The sequence below is a fragment of the Astatotilapia calliptera genome, chromosome 14 (genome assembly GCF_964374335.1).
Source record: "Astatotilapia calliptera chromosome 14, fAstCal68.1, whole genome shotgun sequence".
NCBI classification, from domain to species: domain Eukaryota; kingdom Metazoa; phylum Chordata; class Actinopteri; order Cichliformes; family Cichlidae; genus Astatotilapia; species Astatotilapia calliptera.
Window position 1 is genome coordinate 4,306,078 of NC_137435.1, and position 18,655 is coordinate 4,324,732.

Here is an 18,655-nt window from a genome sequence, read left to right on the forward strand (position 1 = left end):
GTTGTGGTTAACCTCTGCTGTCTGTCACTTTCCTCTGTGAAGCCAGGATCCAGTTTGTGTTTCACACAGTGACAGAAAACGCCATGTGGAGTTTAATTATTCGACTGTAAGACGATGTTTCTTTCTTCAGTGTTAAATCATAGGGCAACAGTACAGAGCGCTACATAATTTCTGGACAATATCCATCTACTCATCCATCAATTTTCTTCCACATATAGTGATAGCAGGCCAAGGGGGCTATTCCAGTAACATTTTCCAGTTCCTTACCTTGACAATCCCTGTGATCCTGGAGCTGTGTTGATCTGCTGCTCTGTGACTCTACAGAGAAGCATTGGGGTAATTTGCTGTGTAGGCTGGGTGGTAAGCAAAGGCAGAGATCTGCAGTATCTTGACCTCCAGCTTTGGAGCCATTAGTTGAACAACAGTACTATTCCGATTTTCTGGCAACAGTTTTTCCTGGTTTCTTGCACCTGGGCCGTCACAGTATCAATAATGACATCATCACAAAACTTCACAGCTTTAAAAAGTTTATTTAAACATTTTATTAGCTTCTATTAGCTTTAGTTTTTATGAGTTTGGGGGCTCGTCCTGTGGTATTGGGGTGGAAGTTGGAGGTTTGGACGGTCCGAGGTTGTCGAACGGACAGGCACAAGCCAGTGGTCTGACGTGAGTGGGCATAAGCCGGCTTATACAAAGGTAAGGCACTACCTGTTGAATCTATTTCCAAAGTGTGCCAAATTGGACATGATAAAATTAAAGTCTACTCACTGAAATTACTGGTAGATGTCTGTTTTGATTTTACAGTTTTTTACAGACGCTAGGACACATTTCTCAATACTTAGGTCACGTTTGCAAAACTCCTCACACAGTGAGCACAACAGAAGTCTATGTGGGCTAAACTGAGGACCAGTTATCATTGTTTTGGCACAAAATGCATTCAATGACTACATCTCTCAAATTTCATGAATTATCTTCTCACTCAGACACAACAACTGCCAATAACCTTTGTACATACAGGACATTTTGCATGTGCTTACATACTGTTTTCAAAACTGTTAAACTTATGGCCAAAACAATAACACAATGCAAAACTTGAAAAGACAGCAAAATCCAACAGCAATATTTTATTGAAACATATTCTAAATCTAAAAATGCAGTTTAACCAGCCACAGCTGATTCTCATTGTAGATGAACATCTACACAGGTGTTACTCCTTCAATTTTTCAACTCCTTCAATTCTGGCAGCCAGAAGATGCTTTCCTAGGTGTATTGCCCTAGATGACATAAGATGTGATGTGGATGAGAACCTGTGGCCAAATGGAGGAGACCGAGTAGATTAGCATTACTATTGTATGTGTATCAGTGGATGGTGTGTATACAAATTCTTGTATTTTGGGATTACTTAGTGCAAAAAAATAAAAATACATAAACAAATATTAACGAATTCTGCATGATGTCTGATTCATTCCAGTAACATATATTGAAATTATAAACAGAGATGTGTCCTTGTTTCACACAAGAAAACACTGTGTAATGCTACATGTTGTTAGTGTTTTTAGGTCATTGTTTTGTGGGTGACAAAGTGTGTTTGTCGGCTGTCAACCTTTGCTAGTGTTCTGGAAGAATGAGTTTATTTGAGACCTGAATGAAGTGTTTTGGTAGTTGTAGTGCATTTTGAATGTGAAATGAACTGCTTTGCCAAGCTGACGGTCAGTTAGGAGGATTGTGTGAAGAGTTTTGCAAAAGTGACCTAAGTATTGAGAAATGTGTCCTAGCGTCTGTAAAAAACTGTAATGAAAATCTCATGTGAACTGAAGCTGAAGTAATGATAATGAAACGTTGAAAGTGACAGTACTGAGTATTTAAAGCAGTTGGACTGCTGATTGATTCTTTAATAACTTGTTACGTGACAATTGCCTAATTACTATCTTAGATTATTAATTGATAACCCTCTTGTCCAAATTTGGTCACTTATGGCTCTCAAAAATAAAATGTTGGATGACATCCATCGTTTAAGTCGGTGTTTTTAAGATTCTTTCACTTGTGTACGACCTTTTTAACTTTTGTTCTGCTCAAATTGTTCCACTTGTTTTCCAAACACTTTGTGTCTTTTTGTTTGTTGAGTTTAGGTTTTATGGTCTTGTCTAGTTTCTCCTGCAATGCTTTTAGGTGTTTTCATTTGATAATTCACTAAAGTTACATTTATATTTTTCAGTTTTTCCTTTGTTATCCTGCACATGTCACTTAACAACTTTTTAAAACGCATCATTCATCACTTACAGCCTTTTCTAAATTCTCCTGTGTTGCTCCAATCCGATATCATTTTGTTTCACTTTCACACTCCTTTCTCTTCTCCGTCTTGTTGTCATTTCAGTTTTTCCGTCTCCTCCTCTGTGTCCTTGTCGTCGATGCGTCACACTCTGTCAGTCGTCCTTTTTCCACCACCTCAGCAGAACTGAGCCTCATTACTCTCCACGCTGCACCAGCACAGGAGGATATATGACTGGAGTGTGAAAGAGAAGTGTTTTTTACTGTAGGGAAAAAGGTATTTAGAGCTGGTTACATATTACAAAAATTACATACCATTAAACGTATATTGGCTATTTTATTATGTATTTATTATGTATTCAGTGCTTTAGGTTTAGGGTTTAAAAATCACTCTTACCTTTATTTTTTTAAAACTTGCTTAGGGATAGGCAAAAAATAGCTTGGGTAGGTTTAAGCATTGAAAAAGAACTTGTTTAGGTTTCTCCCTGTATGACTCACCAAAGTGGATCATCTGCCTCCATCTCACTCAATCCCTGAGGACCCACATGATGTGAAAAAGCGAGTTTTTACAGGACTTTATGCAGTGCTGTAAAAAAGTACAGCCTCACTAAATACCAGCCAAATGCTGCAAATCCAGTGCACTTGATTAACAGATCATCAGGAAGTGTGAGCAGTTTGTTGGTCTGGAGGATTCAGGTGTGTTTACGCGGGGCTACAAGCTTCCCATTCACCCTAGGGTTAGACCGTGCAATGCTCAGAGAATCTGCAAAAACCCAAGAGCTCCATCCCAGACTCTACAGGCCTCAGTCGGCATGTTAAATGTTAAAGTTAATGACAGTTCAATTAGAAAAAGACTGAACATGTGTAGCTTGTTTTATAAAGGCTGACAGGAGAAAGCCTCTTCACCCTTAAAAAGAAAAACAGCAACATGAATCAGGTTTGCAAAGCTGCATCTGAACAAATCACAAGCCTTCTGAAGCAATGAGACCAAAGTGGAGATGTTTGGCCATGATGCACAGCACCACGTTTGGAGAAAACCAAACACAAACACCTCATACCAGCTGTCAGCACGGCGGTGGAGGCGTGAGGATTTAGACGTGTTTTGAAGCTACACGACCTGGAAAGCTTCTGGTCGTTGAGTTGACCCTGAACTCCTCTGTATATCAAAGTATTCCAGAAGCAAACGTGAGGCCATCTGTCCAACACCTGAAGCTTAGCCAGCACTGGGCCACGTAACATGACAGCGCTCCAAGACAGCAGCAAGGTTGTCCAGTCAAAGTCCAGATCTCAGCCTGATTGAAATGCTGAGGTGGGAGCTGAAATCAGCTGTGCATAAACAAATGCCTGCAAATGTCAATGAACTGAAGCAACGCTGTCAAGAAGAGCGGGCCACAATCACACGAGAGACTGATAAAGTCGCACAGAAACAGATGAATCATGGGGTGTTCTTCACTTTAAATATGAATGCAGAGTCCTGTGAACTGTCTTATTAAAATATATTACTTACAAAATCATGCTAACATGAAAAACACGTGACACTTCATGATCCCAAACAAATCTAATTCTCTTTTGTGATCGTTTTAAGACCAACAACAGATCGGCCTGCACGTGTCAGCTCACGGAGCGTGTCTGTTCAGATGCTGTTTGTTGGTTTTCTGCATGTTTGCCAGTCTTTACATCTGAGCACAGCCAGCAGGCCCGAGTTCACTCAGCTGAAACATTAATGAAAGTTTACAATTATGCAACAGCCAGGACTGAATCCAAAGTGGGGCCACTGGGAGCTTCAAACTGATTCTCACGCAGCTACACGGGCTGTTTTGCACTGAAAACTCTCCTCTATTAACATGAAGATGAAAGGGGGGCTTGGGAAGCTGGCAAACACTAATTACCACTTTTAATTAAAGGAGAAAGAAAAATAGGTGGGATCTAATTTCACAATCGGGAACAGCAGGGGAGGAAAGCTGCAGGCGGCCGTCACAGCGAGACAGATTTAAGCTCATTTCTGCTCCAGGCTCCGCCAAAGAACCGCATTTTGCATAATTGAGACACGGAGCGGCTTTAGAGGTATTGGAGGTATTAGGAAATAATGTTATAAATAAAAAATCCTTATTATTTAACAGTGAGACTCAAGCCTCACACTGTGCGCTGCTGCATGGTGGCGTTGTGTTTTTGGAGGTTTTCCAAATAGTTTTTCTTGTAAACAGGAATTATGATGTTACATGATATGGCTTCAGCAAGGTGGTGCAAACTGGCACTCATGAAAGTGTGCAGAGCGATCAGCAGCTCCTGCCTGCAGTGCACCAGTTATAACTGCCACTAAATTGTTTTAATAATAAAGAAAAGTTGATGCAATTAAAATAGATTTAATTAAAGTTTAGTCAGAGATGAAAAATGTCGACTCTCGGGGCGGACAGACAGAAACTATAGAAAATGAAAATAAAAGGAAGGATTTGCTGATCTCCAAAACCCAAGAGCATCTTAGAGAGGCAGTTTTTCAGAAGTATAGGCAGGCAGAGGTTATTACTCTGTCCCTACATCACTAAATCTTCTCCTCCTGCCTGGCAGCTCCATATTCAACATCCTTTGCCCAGTATATGCTCTATCCCTCCTCTGCACATGTTCAAACTCTCTCAGCCTCGCCTCTAACTTGGTCTCCAAACTGCTGAGCTGTCCCTCTGATGGACTCATTTCTAATCTTGTCCCACCTCCTCCAGCTTCACTTCCTCTGTTTTTGACAGTGCCACCACCTGAACCACAGCAGGTCTCACTACTATCATGCAAGCCTTCTCTTTCACGCTTGCTCCTGTCCTTTATCCCAAAACACCCCTGATGCTCATCTCCACCCACTCCACCCCGCCTGCGCTCTCTAGATGAGTACAGCTTCACCAATCTGCATAAAACTGGATTTAAAAATTGTGGACCAGTTTCAGAATGTATCTGTGAACATCATCATCTACAGGACATAATACGAGGTCAGCATTAAATGTTAAAATTACCTTTTACAAATAATTCCCACATTTGAGTTTTCTATACAGCACTGGTGATGTGAAATCAAACACTCGTGCTGTGGTTTTTCCTTACAGTAAAGCCAGTTTTTCCAGTTAAAGCACCACCAATCTGCCAGTGAAACATTTAGGACAGACTCACTGGATATCAGAAGTATAGTTTAACCCTGTGTTTCCCAACCTTTTGGAGCCACGGCACATATTTCACATTAGAAAAATCACACGGCACACCAACAAAAATGTCACAAAAATCATATTGATAAGTTTTCCCTGTACACCAGGTATAGCAGAAATGGCTCAGTTTGTCCCCTGTATACCTTATTTGCTTTCTTCTGACCATGTCATGGTCCTGAGTCCGTGACTCAGTGATTTTGTGTTTGGTGTATTTATTGTTGTTGTTGTTATTATTATTTGTGGGCTGTTTTGGGATGGTTTGTGTTTTGGGGTTTTGGATGCTGGGTTTCTGCTCCCTCTGTTGGTCCCTGGTGTTAGTGTTCCCCTGTCTCATCAGGTTAATCAGGTCCAGCTGTGTCTCCCACCTGTGTGTGATTTCCCAGTGTCCCACTGTGTATATTAGTGTGTGTCTGCCACTGTTCCTCGTCGTGTCGTCTGTATTCATCCTCTGTGATCTCCTGGAAACTCTTTGTGAATCTACTGTGTGCTCTCCCTGTCGTTCTATAGTTTAGTTTTCCCACTTTAGTTTATCCTTAGTTCTGTTTTTCTATCCCCACTTTGTGTTCTGCATTTACAATAAACCACATCTTAGTAAGTGCTGCCTTTGAGTCCTCTTTTGCCCCAGTCGTGACAGACCACTACTCATGCCAGGGCCTTCATCTGGGTCGGAACTTTCTCCAGGCCCCAGGTCGGATTGACTACTTTCTTTTCAAATATTTATCTATTGCTATTATGCAATGCGTTGTCTCACACCATGACTATTAATTAACCATTAATTAATGTAATTTCTTCTTCGTCTTCTTCTGTTTTACTGGCAGTTGGCAACCCCTTTAATTAGAGCAGGTAGTTGTAAAAGGATATAATTGTTCTGCCCGTTACTCTGCCAATCGCTCAGAGTACCAATCAGGTGGAACCAGATAATCTCCCAAGGAACACCTGACCATTTCTCATGACACACCTATGTACCACGGCACGGTGGTTGGGAAATACTGGTTTAACCTCTCTACATCCACCAGGTCACCAGCATCACATCTCCGACGAGGGCTGAGTTTTGTTTTAGCATGGAATCTGTTTTCCTGATAATCAGCAGTCTGTCAGTGACCTTGTGACCTCACATTATAGCTGAGATCAAAATGCAGTGGTGTGGAGTCTCACCTTACAATGCTACAATTGAAACCTTTAAATACTTAAAAATAGAGCTGTTATTATTGTTCTGCCAATAAATACAGCTCTACAAATACAAAATATACGTTTCTGTTCTAGCGCCCCCTACAGTCTCTGGTTGTGCCTCAACATTGTGTAAACAATAGGTCAGTACATGCAGCATCTTAAAAAAAAACAGATCAGGTTTTCAGTTTTTGTAGTTTTTATTTTTTTTTTTAGAGTTGTTTCAAAAAAATCCAAAATGACTGAGAAACAGATAAATTATGGCTCTGATACAGCGGGGAGCAAAGACTTCATTTGACCTTCATTTGGACTGTACCAAGTCTGAACCCGCCCCTCTGAACTGCTGCGAGGACAGAGTCACCTCCTACAGTAAAATGAAGAATTTTACCAAAGTACGTCAAAGTAATGACGTCACAGATGAGGACCACCAACCAGAAAAACATTAAAAAAGGTAATGAAACATTTTACTGAGATTTAAAGGATCACTTCAAGCACATATTCTGTGTTTGTACACCCGCAGACAGCACAGGTAGAGACGTTTAACATTTTCTGTTTTACTGGAGTTAAAGTGGACCTATTATGCATATCCTCATTTTACTTACTCTGTACACACAGTTTTTAGCTCTAACTAAATCTCTCCTCCGATTCATTTAGGTAGCAGCTTCAAAATAAGCTTTTGTTCCTTTTATTTATTGATTTTCATTCTGTTATTTCCTGTACTGTTTTATTTCAGTTTAAAGCTCAGGACTGTTTTAAACGCTCAGTTTCAGACAGTATTTCTTTTTTTACTCTTGGCTCTGGATGACATCATAGAGAGTGGATGTTCCTAATATGGTTGTCTCAGACACAAAAGACGTTTTTTCCTTCTGTGAGAGGCAGAGGAAAGTTAGCTCAAAGGGAGGGTGACCTTTAAAGGTACTTTTGTAAAAAGCCTAAAAAAAATTAACAAAAACTTTCACCACAAGGTGGCAGCATTTTCCAAACTCGTTTTAGTATGGGTGTGAATCCCCAACAGCTGACTTACTAATCTAATGTTTCTACACCTATATTCTCTTTTAGTTGGTACACATAAATATGACAATAACATGAATTTTGAACAAATGCTGAGCTAAAAGCAGCTTGAATTAGATTTAAATGTTTCATGCTGCACCATCTTGTGGTTCAAAGTGGTATTGCATAAGCCTGCAGCACGGCCCTATTTAACCTTAAATTGATATCACTGCAGCACAACACACACCTGTCCTTGACATCACACCCTAAATGTTATTGACAGTTTGTTCATTTTGACAGGTTTTCAACTTGCCAGTCACAAAGTTTTACAAAACGAACCTTTAAAGCGAGGGGTGAGGGGCTGCACCGAGGCCCAGTATGACATAAAAAAAAGGATTATTCTGAACTGTGAATCAAGCTGCAGCAGTTGAAGTGAGCATATATATATATAGGTCCACTTTAAAACACACTTTTGCTTCAGAGTAACCACAGAACAGCTCAGCTCAGCGGTGGGGTTCAGACCAGGACACAAAGATACACGGTGGTGGTTAACACACTTCACACAGGCTTTGGATGTTTACTTCGGTGCCTTGCTTAATGACACTTCAGCAGCCACTGTCCAAATCTGTGCCCTTAAAAAGATCATTAACATGAGTTTATCATCCACGTTAAAGGGTTGGTCTTCCACTAGGACTGTGATTCCTTGTGAAAGGGTTACATGTTTTCAAGCTTAAAAAACACTTTTGTTTATCACATGGCCAAAAAGAACAGGAGACGGGATTCTTTGCCGTCACGATTTACAGATCAGTCATGTTTACGTGCTTAATCGTCCCACAAAGGCTCACTTTAAGCCAGGAAAACCCCTGAATGCTATGTTAATACATCTGCCAATGCTGCAACTATCAGAAAATAACCTGCAACTATTTTGGTAATCGATTAACCGTGTGAGAGATTCAACCCATCACAGGTTCAGCGTTACATATTTTGGAGACAGGAAATGTCAGTATTTTTTGATATGTGCTAGTTAGTAAGGATGTTTTCTTGTCCTCTGATCACTAAAGTTTAGATAAAAAAAAGATTGAAGTCAAAAATCACAACTTCTGAGCGTACAGGTTAGGAAACATATCCTCCGTGACGACTGTATCGTCACCTTTTTTAGAGAAAATCAATCGCTGCTGCTTTTGGACTTTTTTTGTTACATAGCAAACTTCTACAGATGTCAAACTGGGTAAGCGTGAAAAACATGCTTTCACTTTTTTCAATATTTGAGAAATTTACGGATTAACTGAAAAACAAAGAGAAGAATCAGCAGATTACAGCAAGCTGCATCCCTCAAATGTTGCCGTGGATCGTTGCCGTCACTCTGATAGAAAAGCAGTCCTGCATCTTTGAAACAGTTTAAGGCCAGAGGTACATTAACAGTACATAAAAACAATGAAATCATAGAGACGGTTTTGAATAAATGTTTTGGAAACGTCTGCTGCGTATTTACATTGCAAGTGTTCATTGTGTGAGCAAACAGTCGTGGCTGCTGATGGATGCTTTGGCTCTTGCAGGATCTGAACCTGAAACAGGAGTTTCTCCTTTGTTTTTAATTTTTTTTGCTAACAAGAAAAAATTTTGTTCCAAAACACTTACTCAAATATTCACATCTGAATCAAAAACAACTAATTTTCTATGGTCGATCAGCTAAAAACAATCAAATAAAAACAGTGAGTTTGTAAACAAAGGCAAAAACAGATTGTTGCTGTCATTTTTTTGTCATCTTGTAAAATATACACCTCGTATCGCGCAGTTGTCCAGGCAGGACGAAAACGACATCGTACCATCTCGCTTCTAAAAAATAGGATTAAGATATGATCTCCCGTATCGTACACAGGCGTCCTTCGTGACTGCACGTTTCAGCATCGCCACAACTCATTATTTTGTTTCTCTCTATCTTTAACGTACCGTATAAAAAAAGTTTGTTCACATGCACATTCTCTCCCTCAGCCTGAGCGTCGAGCCCGCAGACCGAAGCCCCAGAGCCGCAGATGGAGCCACTTCTCATGTTTGGTGATGGATAAACACAGAGTTTGATTTTCCTCTCGTACAGGATGTCAACAGCACAGAGGTCGAAGCAGGATTAGAGCTGACAAGATAACTTCAGGTTTAACTCTGAGTGATCAGTTAGGAAGCTCACAGAAACTTACGCAGAGCTCAGAGATCAGCATGTGCAAAACGGTCATCTACCGACCAATCCTCACCCCTGATCTCAGCCAGCGTCTGCAGCTCGTTGTTTCCTGAGCAGTGTCAATAAGAAATGTGGATTCTTATGAGCAGCTGTTGCAGGAGCTTCCTTTTCTCTTTTTTGCTGTCGATTCATGTGACTTCTAAATCCGTCTTATTGCTCTATAAACCATAAAGGAGTTTTATTTTCTGCAGGTCTGCTAGGGCCCTGAGTGACGCAAAACCATCGTTCTTCACAGCTTCACTACCCCTAATGCTACCTGCACACTGGAAGCGATTTGCAGCGACATGACGTAAGCGGTGGATAACATTTCAGGACTTCAACCAATGGGAAGATGGCGGGACCCAAATATAAACTTGAGACCAAAGAATACCTGCGATCGGCATTTGGCCTGGTAGTAAATATGTTAGAGGGTTACTGAGACACCCGGAGACTCGTAGGTTCGCTTCCAGCGAGTATGCAGCTTTAGCGAGACAGCGAGTGTTTGCTGGTAAGTCTGCAGCTTCCATACGAATCATGGACCAGTGCCGTCGCATGAAGGCTTTCAGTGCAGCTCGTGTAGCTGTTTGTGATGAATTTTATCTAATGATCACTGCAAGCACTCGTCGGTTCCTCAATGCTAATGTTTCCCTAGCGACTGTTGGTCGCCAGTCAGTCTCTAGGCCTGTGTGACTGAGGCCTCACTTACATGTGGGACCCTCAAGTTTGGGTTCAGACACTGAGAGGTCGACTGACCTTTACAGTCATTCATATAGATATGATTGCACATTTAAAGCCAGGGTTCACATCTTGAGATGATAAAACCTTCATGTGAGGCTAACAGGACTGCAGATGTTGGTGTACTGGAGGAGATCCAGCACCTGTAATGCCTCACAGCTGTAAGGGGACATAACGGGATAGCAGCAGTGCTAACAGCTGTCCAGATGTGCACCAGATGACATTGAGAAAAAGGTTTTTGATTTCTACATTTCTTTCTCCTTGAAGTTTTTGATTGTACTTCATATTCTGCACTCTGCTCCTGATTTTGAACCCTACAGCTGTGAATGATTTCCTCTCAGCGTAAAATGAAAGCTTCCAGAGAAAAACGTGTCCAAACCGGGTCCATCGACGGCTCAGGGTCCACCAGTGTTTCCTCCTGATAATTAATAATCTCCTCTAAGTCACAGCTCACACTGCAGACACGACAACGTACCACAAATCGTCTGCTCCGTGTCAGAAACTACAGAATTTAACGCTACAATCAACAGAAGTAATAACCCAACATCCCCCGCTGTGACACTCACAATCACGCGCTAAAAAAAATAACAATAAAATGAAAATCAACAAATGCACTTTTAGAAGATGATGAAACGGGTACGGCCGTATCCGCCGATGCATCACAGGAAGTTAAAACACACAGACACACACACACACACTCAGTGGGCGCTGGTTGGCTGTTTGTGGTCCGGGGTGTTTACAGTTAGAAACAAACATCATTAAAAAAACAAAAACAGTCTTTGGGCTCTCGCTCCCATGCTGTGGTTGTTCATGCCGGCTGAGAGGGTGATGATGCCAGAAGTGACATCACTTCATTACAGTTAGGCCCCACCTTCCTATCTGAGTCCAGTGGAGTGTCGAAGAAGGAGATGTTACCTTTTGCCATCCCTGTGAGTGTGGAGTTGGGGGTGGGGGATAAGGGAGGTCAAGCTTGGGGTCAAAGGTGACGGGGTGAAGGAGGAGGTAAAAACAGAAAAACAAGGAAGGAGAGAAAGAGTGAAGGCGTTCAAACGGTTGGACAAACCCAGCCAGCAGCCATCGCCGCCTTCACAGGAGGGATGACAGACACACAGAGACAGAAGGGAGGAGCCAAAGGAGAGCTAGCGGTTGTTCTTGGCCGCCTCCTTCGCCGCCAGAATGAGAGGAGTCAGACTGGAGAGCGGCTTCGCCATCTTCAGAAACTGATGCTGAGGGAGGAAGTGAGGGGCGGGGAGGAGGAGGGGACAGAGGGAGGGGAAGAGAGAAACAGAGAAAGACTTCAGTTCACTGCACAGAACATTCACCACAGGCCTGCAGCGCTGAGCAGGATCTGCAGGCTTAGCGAGACAAGTTCAGGTGTGACCCTGGGCGTGCAGCAGGACAGGTGGATCACATCACCACGCAGAGTTATGCTGCAGCTGTAACTGCTCTGGAGCAGGTGGTGTTTGAGATCAACGGGTGCAAAATCACTGCCTAAAGACCAATCAGATACCTGGAGGAGCCCTCAGGAGTTTTTGTCTTTCATTTAGCATCAATGAGAGAAAACAGATTCTTTGGTTCAACCTTATCCCTTTATTCCATTTGATTGTTCTGTAAGTATTAACATATGTACTTAACCCTAAAACAGGGATTACATATGTTGAGTAACCTGCTCGAAATCTGTTTTTAGTTGTTCTTTACTTCATTCACTGCTATCAGAAACCTGCAGGACACTTTGAAAGTCATTCTCCTCACAGTGCCGACTGTCACTGATGTCACTGCTGTCAAACTGCATCACAGATCCAGGCAGAGGAAATTCATTAATACTGACGTACATTTTAAACATGGTGCATTTTCTTAAACTGTTAAATAGAAATACTAAAATTATACAGGCTGTTTGGCTATTGAGCATCTTGAGACATTATGGGAAAGTTTGACACCATCAAAAATGGCAAACTTACCATATAGACCAGTACTAGTAGATTACTGGCACATGAAGTCCAGTATAAATACAGACACGGGTGCTTTGGACATAAAGTCACAGCAGCTCTTTCTTTTGCATGCTAACTATTTTCATCTACAGTGAGTCCCTTTAAATCAGTTTAATGCCTTTAACGCAAATACAGCACCGTCCCTGTCATCATCTGTCTTTACTTTACAGTCTAAAGCACCTCGAGGCAACTGTTGTTGTGACTTGATGGTATATAAATAAAACTGAACTGAACCTTTTTATTATGAGCAAACCTGAGTAACTGTGGAAGTCCTCTTATTTAATTGTCTCTCTCTCACTCAAATGTCTTCAAACTTGTGAGGACCAGGCTTTTAGTCCCCAAAAATTTGGTGAATTTCCAATTTCTGGTCCCCACAAACATATGAATGCCCGCTCACACACACCTGAAACAACCTTTTAACTTTTATTTCAGACAACGAGACCTGTAACTGCACACACACACTCAGAGGATCCATTAAATTGAATTACATCTTCAACAGAGCTCCTCCTGAAACACTACAAAGACCTGCGAGATCTGACTCATCGCAGTTACACAACTCACGTTGCTCCTCACTCACACCTCCACCTCGTCTCCACACCCACTCAAACTGTCTGTCTGTGAGGCTCGGGCCTCCTCTGAAGGAGGTGAAGTGCTCAGCGTCAAGTCTAAATGGATGTTTTATGCCAAATTACAGATGAATCTGTCAGATATCTAACTTCGAGATAAGCGACGCCTGAAGGAGGAAAGCAATGCCAGTCAAATACAAAACTGCAGATCTGAATATTACTCTGATATTCAAAAGAAAACCCTCAACTTTCTATTAACTTTACATACACAAACTGGGAAAATAATAATAATAAATGTTACTTTATAGATTAAAGAGTCAAATTTCTGTTCATTCTCTGGAGGCTGCTCGTTCTTCTTATCTGATTATCTGATTTTGTTTCTTTGTTCTTTTCCGTTAGAGCTGCTGTAAAATAAGTATGAATTTAAATAGTGGAACCTGTACTTTACTGAGATATTTCTATTTTCTGCTGCTCTGTTTAAAGTGGCGGCCGTGGCTCGTCGACCAATGGGAAGGTCGGTGGTTTGAGTCTGGATCCTCCTGTGTGAGTCCTTGGGTGAGATACTGAACCCCGGAGTGAGTGTGTGTGCATGTTAGTCAAAGTGCTTAGGTAGGTGTGTGAATGATGCTCGCAGTAAAAACTCCTCAGGGCTCATTTAGAGTGTGATATAAGTCCCTGACCCTTTATTGACTGTCTGTAGTCTCACTCAGACCAGAGCAGCTCCTCTGCTGAGGTCTGATACGATGTTTTAAAGGTGGCCAATCACGGCACATTCGTTGCTACTAATTTCCAATAAAGCTGATTTGTTTTTGTGCGTCATTTCTGTTGCATCAAATCTCAGCAGTGCAGTTCGATGTCCTCCGTGTGACTGACTCACTGTTTAATGGATGTCGTTTCATTTCCTGTTTAACGTGTTCTTTCTGTCTTTCAGGTAGTTTTGGTTCTAGTTTCTCGCGTGTCTCATCGTTACAGTTATTGTGTTTTCCAATGTTTCTCATTCCTCAGTCGGTGTGTTTTAATGCTTCGCCCTTCACGGTGTTGCATATTAAATGTTTATGACTGTTTGGTGTTAAAGTTACAGGTTATATGTCCTCTGTCTAATCTCCATGGAACAAACTGTATTCAGTCACTGAGGGCTGGGATGGTTAATCAAAGGATCGATCCTGTCTGCTCCTGCCCGCCTGGCCCTGAATCCCCCCGTTTCCAGCTTTCTTTGTGCTTTTCTGCGACTCCTTCTCTAACCTATCCGGTCAGCTTTGTGCAGCTCTTTCTGTTTTCAGGAAGTTTTAATAATGAAATATTGTGTTAGTCTAACCTGGCAGAGTCCAGGATCCACACAAGGCTTATGTTGACCTTTCAGCTTTGTCGCTGTTATTCGATAAATCTGTGGATGTTTTATCAGGTAAATGTTTGAAACAATCTTGGAGGTTTAGGGGTTAAAGGATGTCGAGATCGAGTGAGCGTCGCTGCTGTCTGTTCACTGAACAGTGACACAAACCAGACATCAGAGTGTTTCCTTCCTCGGCCTGTCAGATTAATGATGCACAGATCCACACTTTAACATCACAAAACCAACTCAATAAATCATTTATGAACTTTTTTTTTAATTTAATAGCAAATTATGTTAAATCTTACATTTTACATTTACTATCAATTTTTTTTTTATTTGTATTTAAGCTCTAACTGTACATTTTTCTCCCAGAGAAACTGAAACCAAAGAGTTTCATTAAAAGCTTTTTTCTGTCAATAAACACAAACGATCGAAACAGCGAGGAACTAAAAAGAAAACGTTCCAACACAAATTCAGAGCGATAATGAATCTGGATTTATGTTTGACATTTAACATCCAGGATTTTGTTGTTTGTTATGTTTACATAAACAAATACACTCGTTTTCATATCTTAGTGAGGACATCTCATTGACATAATGCTCTCCCAGCTGCTTACTCTAACCATCAAAAATGAATGCCTAATCCTAACCCTGACCGGTGAGTGTGTCCTCACAAGTGACTGTTGGTTCTCACAAGTATGGTAGCATGCCAATTTTCTGGCCTCAGAAAGACGTATAAACATGTACACACACACACACACACACACACACACGCACCTGCAGCAGCTCTTTAGCCGAGCCTCTCTTCTCCACGTCCATTTCCAGACATCGGTTCAGGAAGTCTCTGAATATCGTCGACAGCTTCTCCGGGTTCTGCAGCTCCGGCGTCCCGTTGGTTGCTATGAGATACAGCGCCTAACACGTGAAACACACACAAGCAACATGTCTGTCTTCATCCCCACGAGGCAAACTCAGAGTCACAGAATGAAGGATTGGTGCCATCCAGTGGTGTCTTAAGAAATACAGAAGAAATACAGGACTGTGCAAAAGTTTCAGGCAGGTGTGGAAAAATGCTGTAAACAAAGAATGCTCTCAAAAATATAAATGATTGTTTATTGGCCACAAATATATTCTGCAGCAGGACAACGACCCCAAACACACAGCCAAAGTCATTAAGAACTATCTTCAGGGTAAAGAAGAACAAGAAGTAGTGGAAGTGATGGTACGGCCCCCACAGAGCCCACAGCACATCATCGAGTGTGTCTGTGATTACGTGAAGAGACAGAAGGATGTGAGGAAGCCTGCGTCCACAGATGATCTGTGGTTAGTTGTCCAAGATGTTTGGAACAACCTACCAGCCGAGTTCCTTCAAAAACTGACTGTCAACATTTTGTTGAATGATGAAAATAAATGATTTTTTTGAAAGCATTCTTTGTTTACACAAGTTTTCCTCACCCGCCTAAACATTTTGCAGAGTACTGTATGATCACGTGCACTGTGCTGACCTGAATACACAGAAAGATAAATCTGCCTCATTTTCCAACACCTGTATGTGTAAGGAGGCTTTTTAAAGATAAATCATAGACTTTGATACAATCTGTCTGAAAAACAGAGAGTCGTGATCCCAAAAGTCTTTTCTCTCATAAATCTGAGGATGTGTGTCTTCTTCTCTCTTCTCCAGGATCTGATAAGATACTGGAGAGAGCCTGGGGTGGTTACAGCTGGGCAAACTGGGCATCTAAAGTTTTGTCTACCAAAAAAAACAACTATTAAATTAAAATCATCTCAGCGTTCTCGAGAAAATATCACAAACTAACCTGGATCCATATCTGCGTCTGGACTTAAGTCATGCATGGAGTGGAGGGATTTCCCTCCAGTTGTGAAGTAGGGAAAGCGGCTGCTCTGACTAAGCAGTGCGCCGTAACACACAGCTGCAGCTGTTGTGCTAATTTTGAGTTGCTGAAGTGATCTTGGCCTTTGTTCCCCTTTTCAAACCTTTTTCAAAGAGCCTCCCCCTCAGAACTCACCCTGAGCGGATTCTCGTTCAGGTACGGCGGCTCTCCCTCCACCATCTCTATCGCCATGATGCCCAGAGACCAGATGTCCACTTTGGGACCGTAAGCTTTACGGGTCACGACCTCCGGAGCCATCCAGTACGGCGTGCCGACCATGGTGCTGCGTTTACTCTGCTCAGGAGTGATCTGAGCGCAGAATCCGAAGTCAGCTGAGAGCAGGAGAGCAGACAGAGTCAGTCGATGGAAAAACTGAAAAAACATTAATGGAAAGCAGTGCTCGGTAGATGATGATGATGATGATGATGATGATGGGAAAAGAAAACGCCTCTAGAGGAAATGTAGGTTTTAAGGTCGGGCTAAAAGCAGCACACATCCAGTAACATCCCACCACACCTGCCCCCTGGTGGTGAAACATTCATTTAAAATTGGCAGTGGGTAATTTAAAAACAGTATCGGTAACAACTGCAAAGCAAAAACAGCGAGTTAAGAGTTGACTGTAAGATTTTGTGGACTGACTGAGCTTGACGGAGCCGTCCATGCCCAGCAGGATGTTGTCGCTCTTGATGTCTCGATGGATGACCTGGTTTGAGTGCAGGAACTCCAACGCCTGGAGACACTGAAAAAACAGAAAACTATAAATTTAGCATGTAAAATATATATATTAAAAGAAACACGTCAGAATAAAATGGAGAAACTGACACTGTAACTGAAGATAATCTGAGATTCACAGGAAAGAGCAAATATCCAGCTTCATATTTTTATTGCATGACCTCGAACCTTGTCGTCAACCTTAAACTGAAACAAACTGTTTAAGCTCCTCCCCCTCTTCTGACTGGCTGCTCCTCACAAACTGAAAAACCAGGGGGCGGGGCTTCACAGGCAGTGAAGTCTGAGAATATCATATTGAGATATCCACTTTCATGACATCATACAGAGCCAACAATAAAAAAAACTGTCTAAAATTGAGTGTTTATCTGGAGCCTGAACATAGACTTTGTTTTTGAACTACGCCGTGTTTAACACCATCACAGGAACAGGAAACATGGATCTCAGGGCAGTTTGTGAAACAGTCACATGATCATTTGTCTGCCCCCTCTCACAACGATTCATGCACATGTAAACAAAGTTGTTATTTTTTACTTTTAAAGGTTGAAAAGGTCCACATTTGAGGTTAGGAGGGAGGTTGGAGGGTTTGAAATCATTTTGTTGTCCAATTTAGATTTTTTACACTTGATTTGTATTATTTTCATTGGGATGCTCATTTTCATAAGTAATAACTTGGTTAGGTTTCAAAGTTAAACGCAGCTGGGTTGGGTATAGAAAAAGATGGGTTAAACTGGAAAAGTTAATAATTTGATTATTTTGTTGAAAGATAATTCCAGTGCAAATTCATTAGTGATGAACACAAACAAATTACAATTGGATGATATAAAATGAGGAAAAGCAGAACAGAGTCACTTCAGGAATTTTGTTCCAGGTTAAATTTGAGCTCGTTACGTTAAATATTGTGGGAAAAACAAACAAAAGAAAACATTTTTTTTTCCCCAGAAGTAGAGATGTGTTGCTTTTCTGTCACTAGGAGCTCGCGAGAGACAGAACGGAGATCTCAGAGTGAGAGCTGTTTTTACCTCTCTGCACACAGCAGCAATCTGGGCTTCATCCATGCACGTTTCTGTTACGACATCAGTCAGCGAGCCTCCGGCCAGGTACTCCATCACCACCCAGAGCTCATCACCCACCAGGTAACTATTGAAATTAAGACATTTTATTGGAAACTGAGCTTCAGAACTTGTGAAGTCTTTTTCTGCAACCATGAAAAAAGTTAAACACAAGAAACATTTTTTGTTTTTTTGCTGTTCTGCTAAGAAAAAGATGCAAATGTCAGAAAATCTGTAAACTGTTTTGGCTTGAGTAATTTGGAACTTTGGCCTTAAACCTTTTCACTGTTGAAGTTTTGTTGGCATAGATGCAAATTAATCATTTTAATAACCGCCTTTCTTGACTGTTTTCTTTTCAATCGATTAATCTATAAAACGTTGAGGTCGAGTCCTCAGCTTTCATTTTTAATAGCACAAAGTCAAAGACATTTAGATCTGGGAAGGCGGTAACCACAAACACAGCAGTTTCTTTGATACATTAAACTTAAAGTTTTAGGAATAATTATTAATATTTAATTCATTTGGTAACACGATAACTTTAAAACAAG

The 18,655-nt window shown here is 41.4% G+C and overlaps 1 protein-coding gene across 5 annotated transcripts in view; it reads right to left on the reverse strand.

Annotated features, from left to right (window-relative positions):
* Positions 1-11,363: 11,363 nt before the first annotated feature.
* Positions 11,364-18,655, reverse strand: part of pak1 (p21 protein (Cdc42/Rac)-activated kinase 1) — a 63,985-nt gene continuing 56,693 nt past the window's right edge. For all 5 annotated transcript variants that reach the window (XM_026191690.2, XM_026191684.2, XM_026191685.2 and 2 more), the window contains 5 exons: positions 18,078-18,195; positions 16,966-17,065; positions 16,462-16,658; positions 15,212-15,349; positions 11,364-11,777 (listed from right to left, as the gene is read on the reverse strand). In XM_026191690.2, the coding sequence (XP_026047475.1) occupies positions 11,691-11,777; positions 15,212-15,349; positions 16,462-16,658; positions 16,966-17,065; positions 18,078-18,195 (640 nt within the window). In that variant the 3' untranslated portion in view covers positions 11,364-11,690. The remainder of the gene's footprint in view (positions 11,778-15,211; positions 15,350-16,461; positions 16,659-16,965; positions 17,066-18,077; positions 18,196-18,655) is intronic.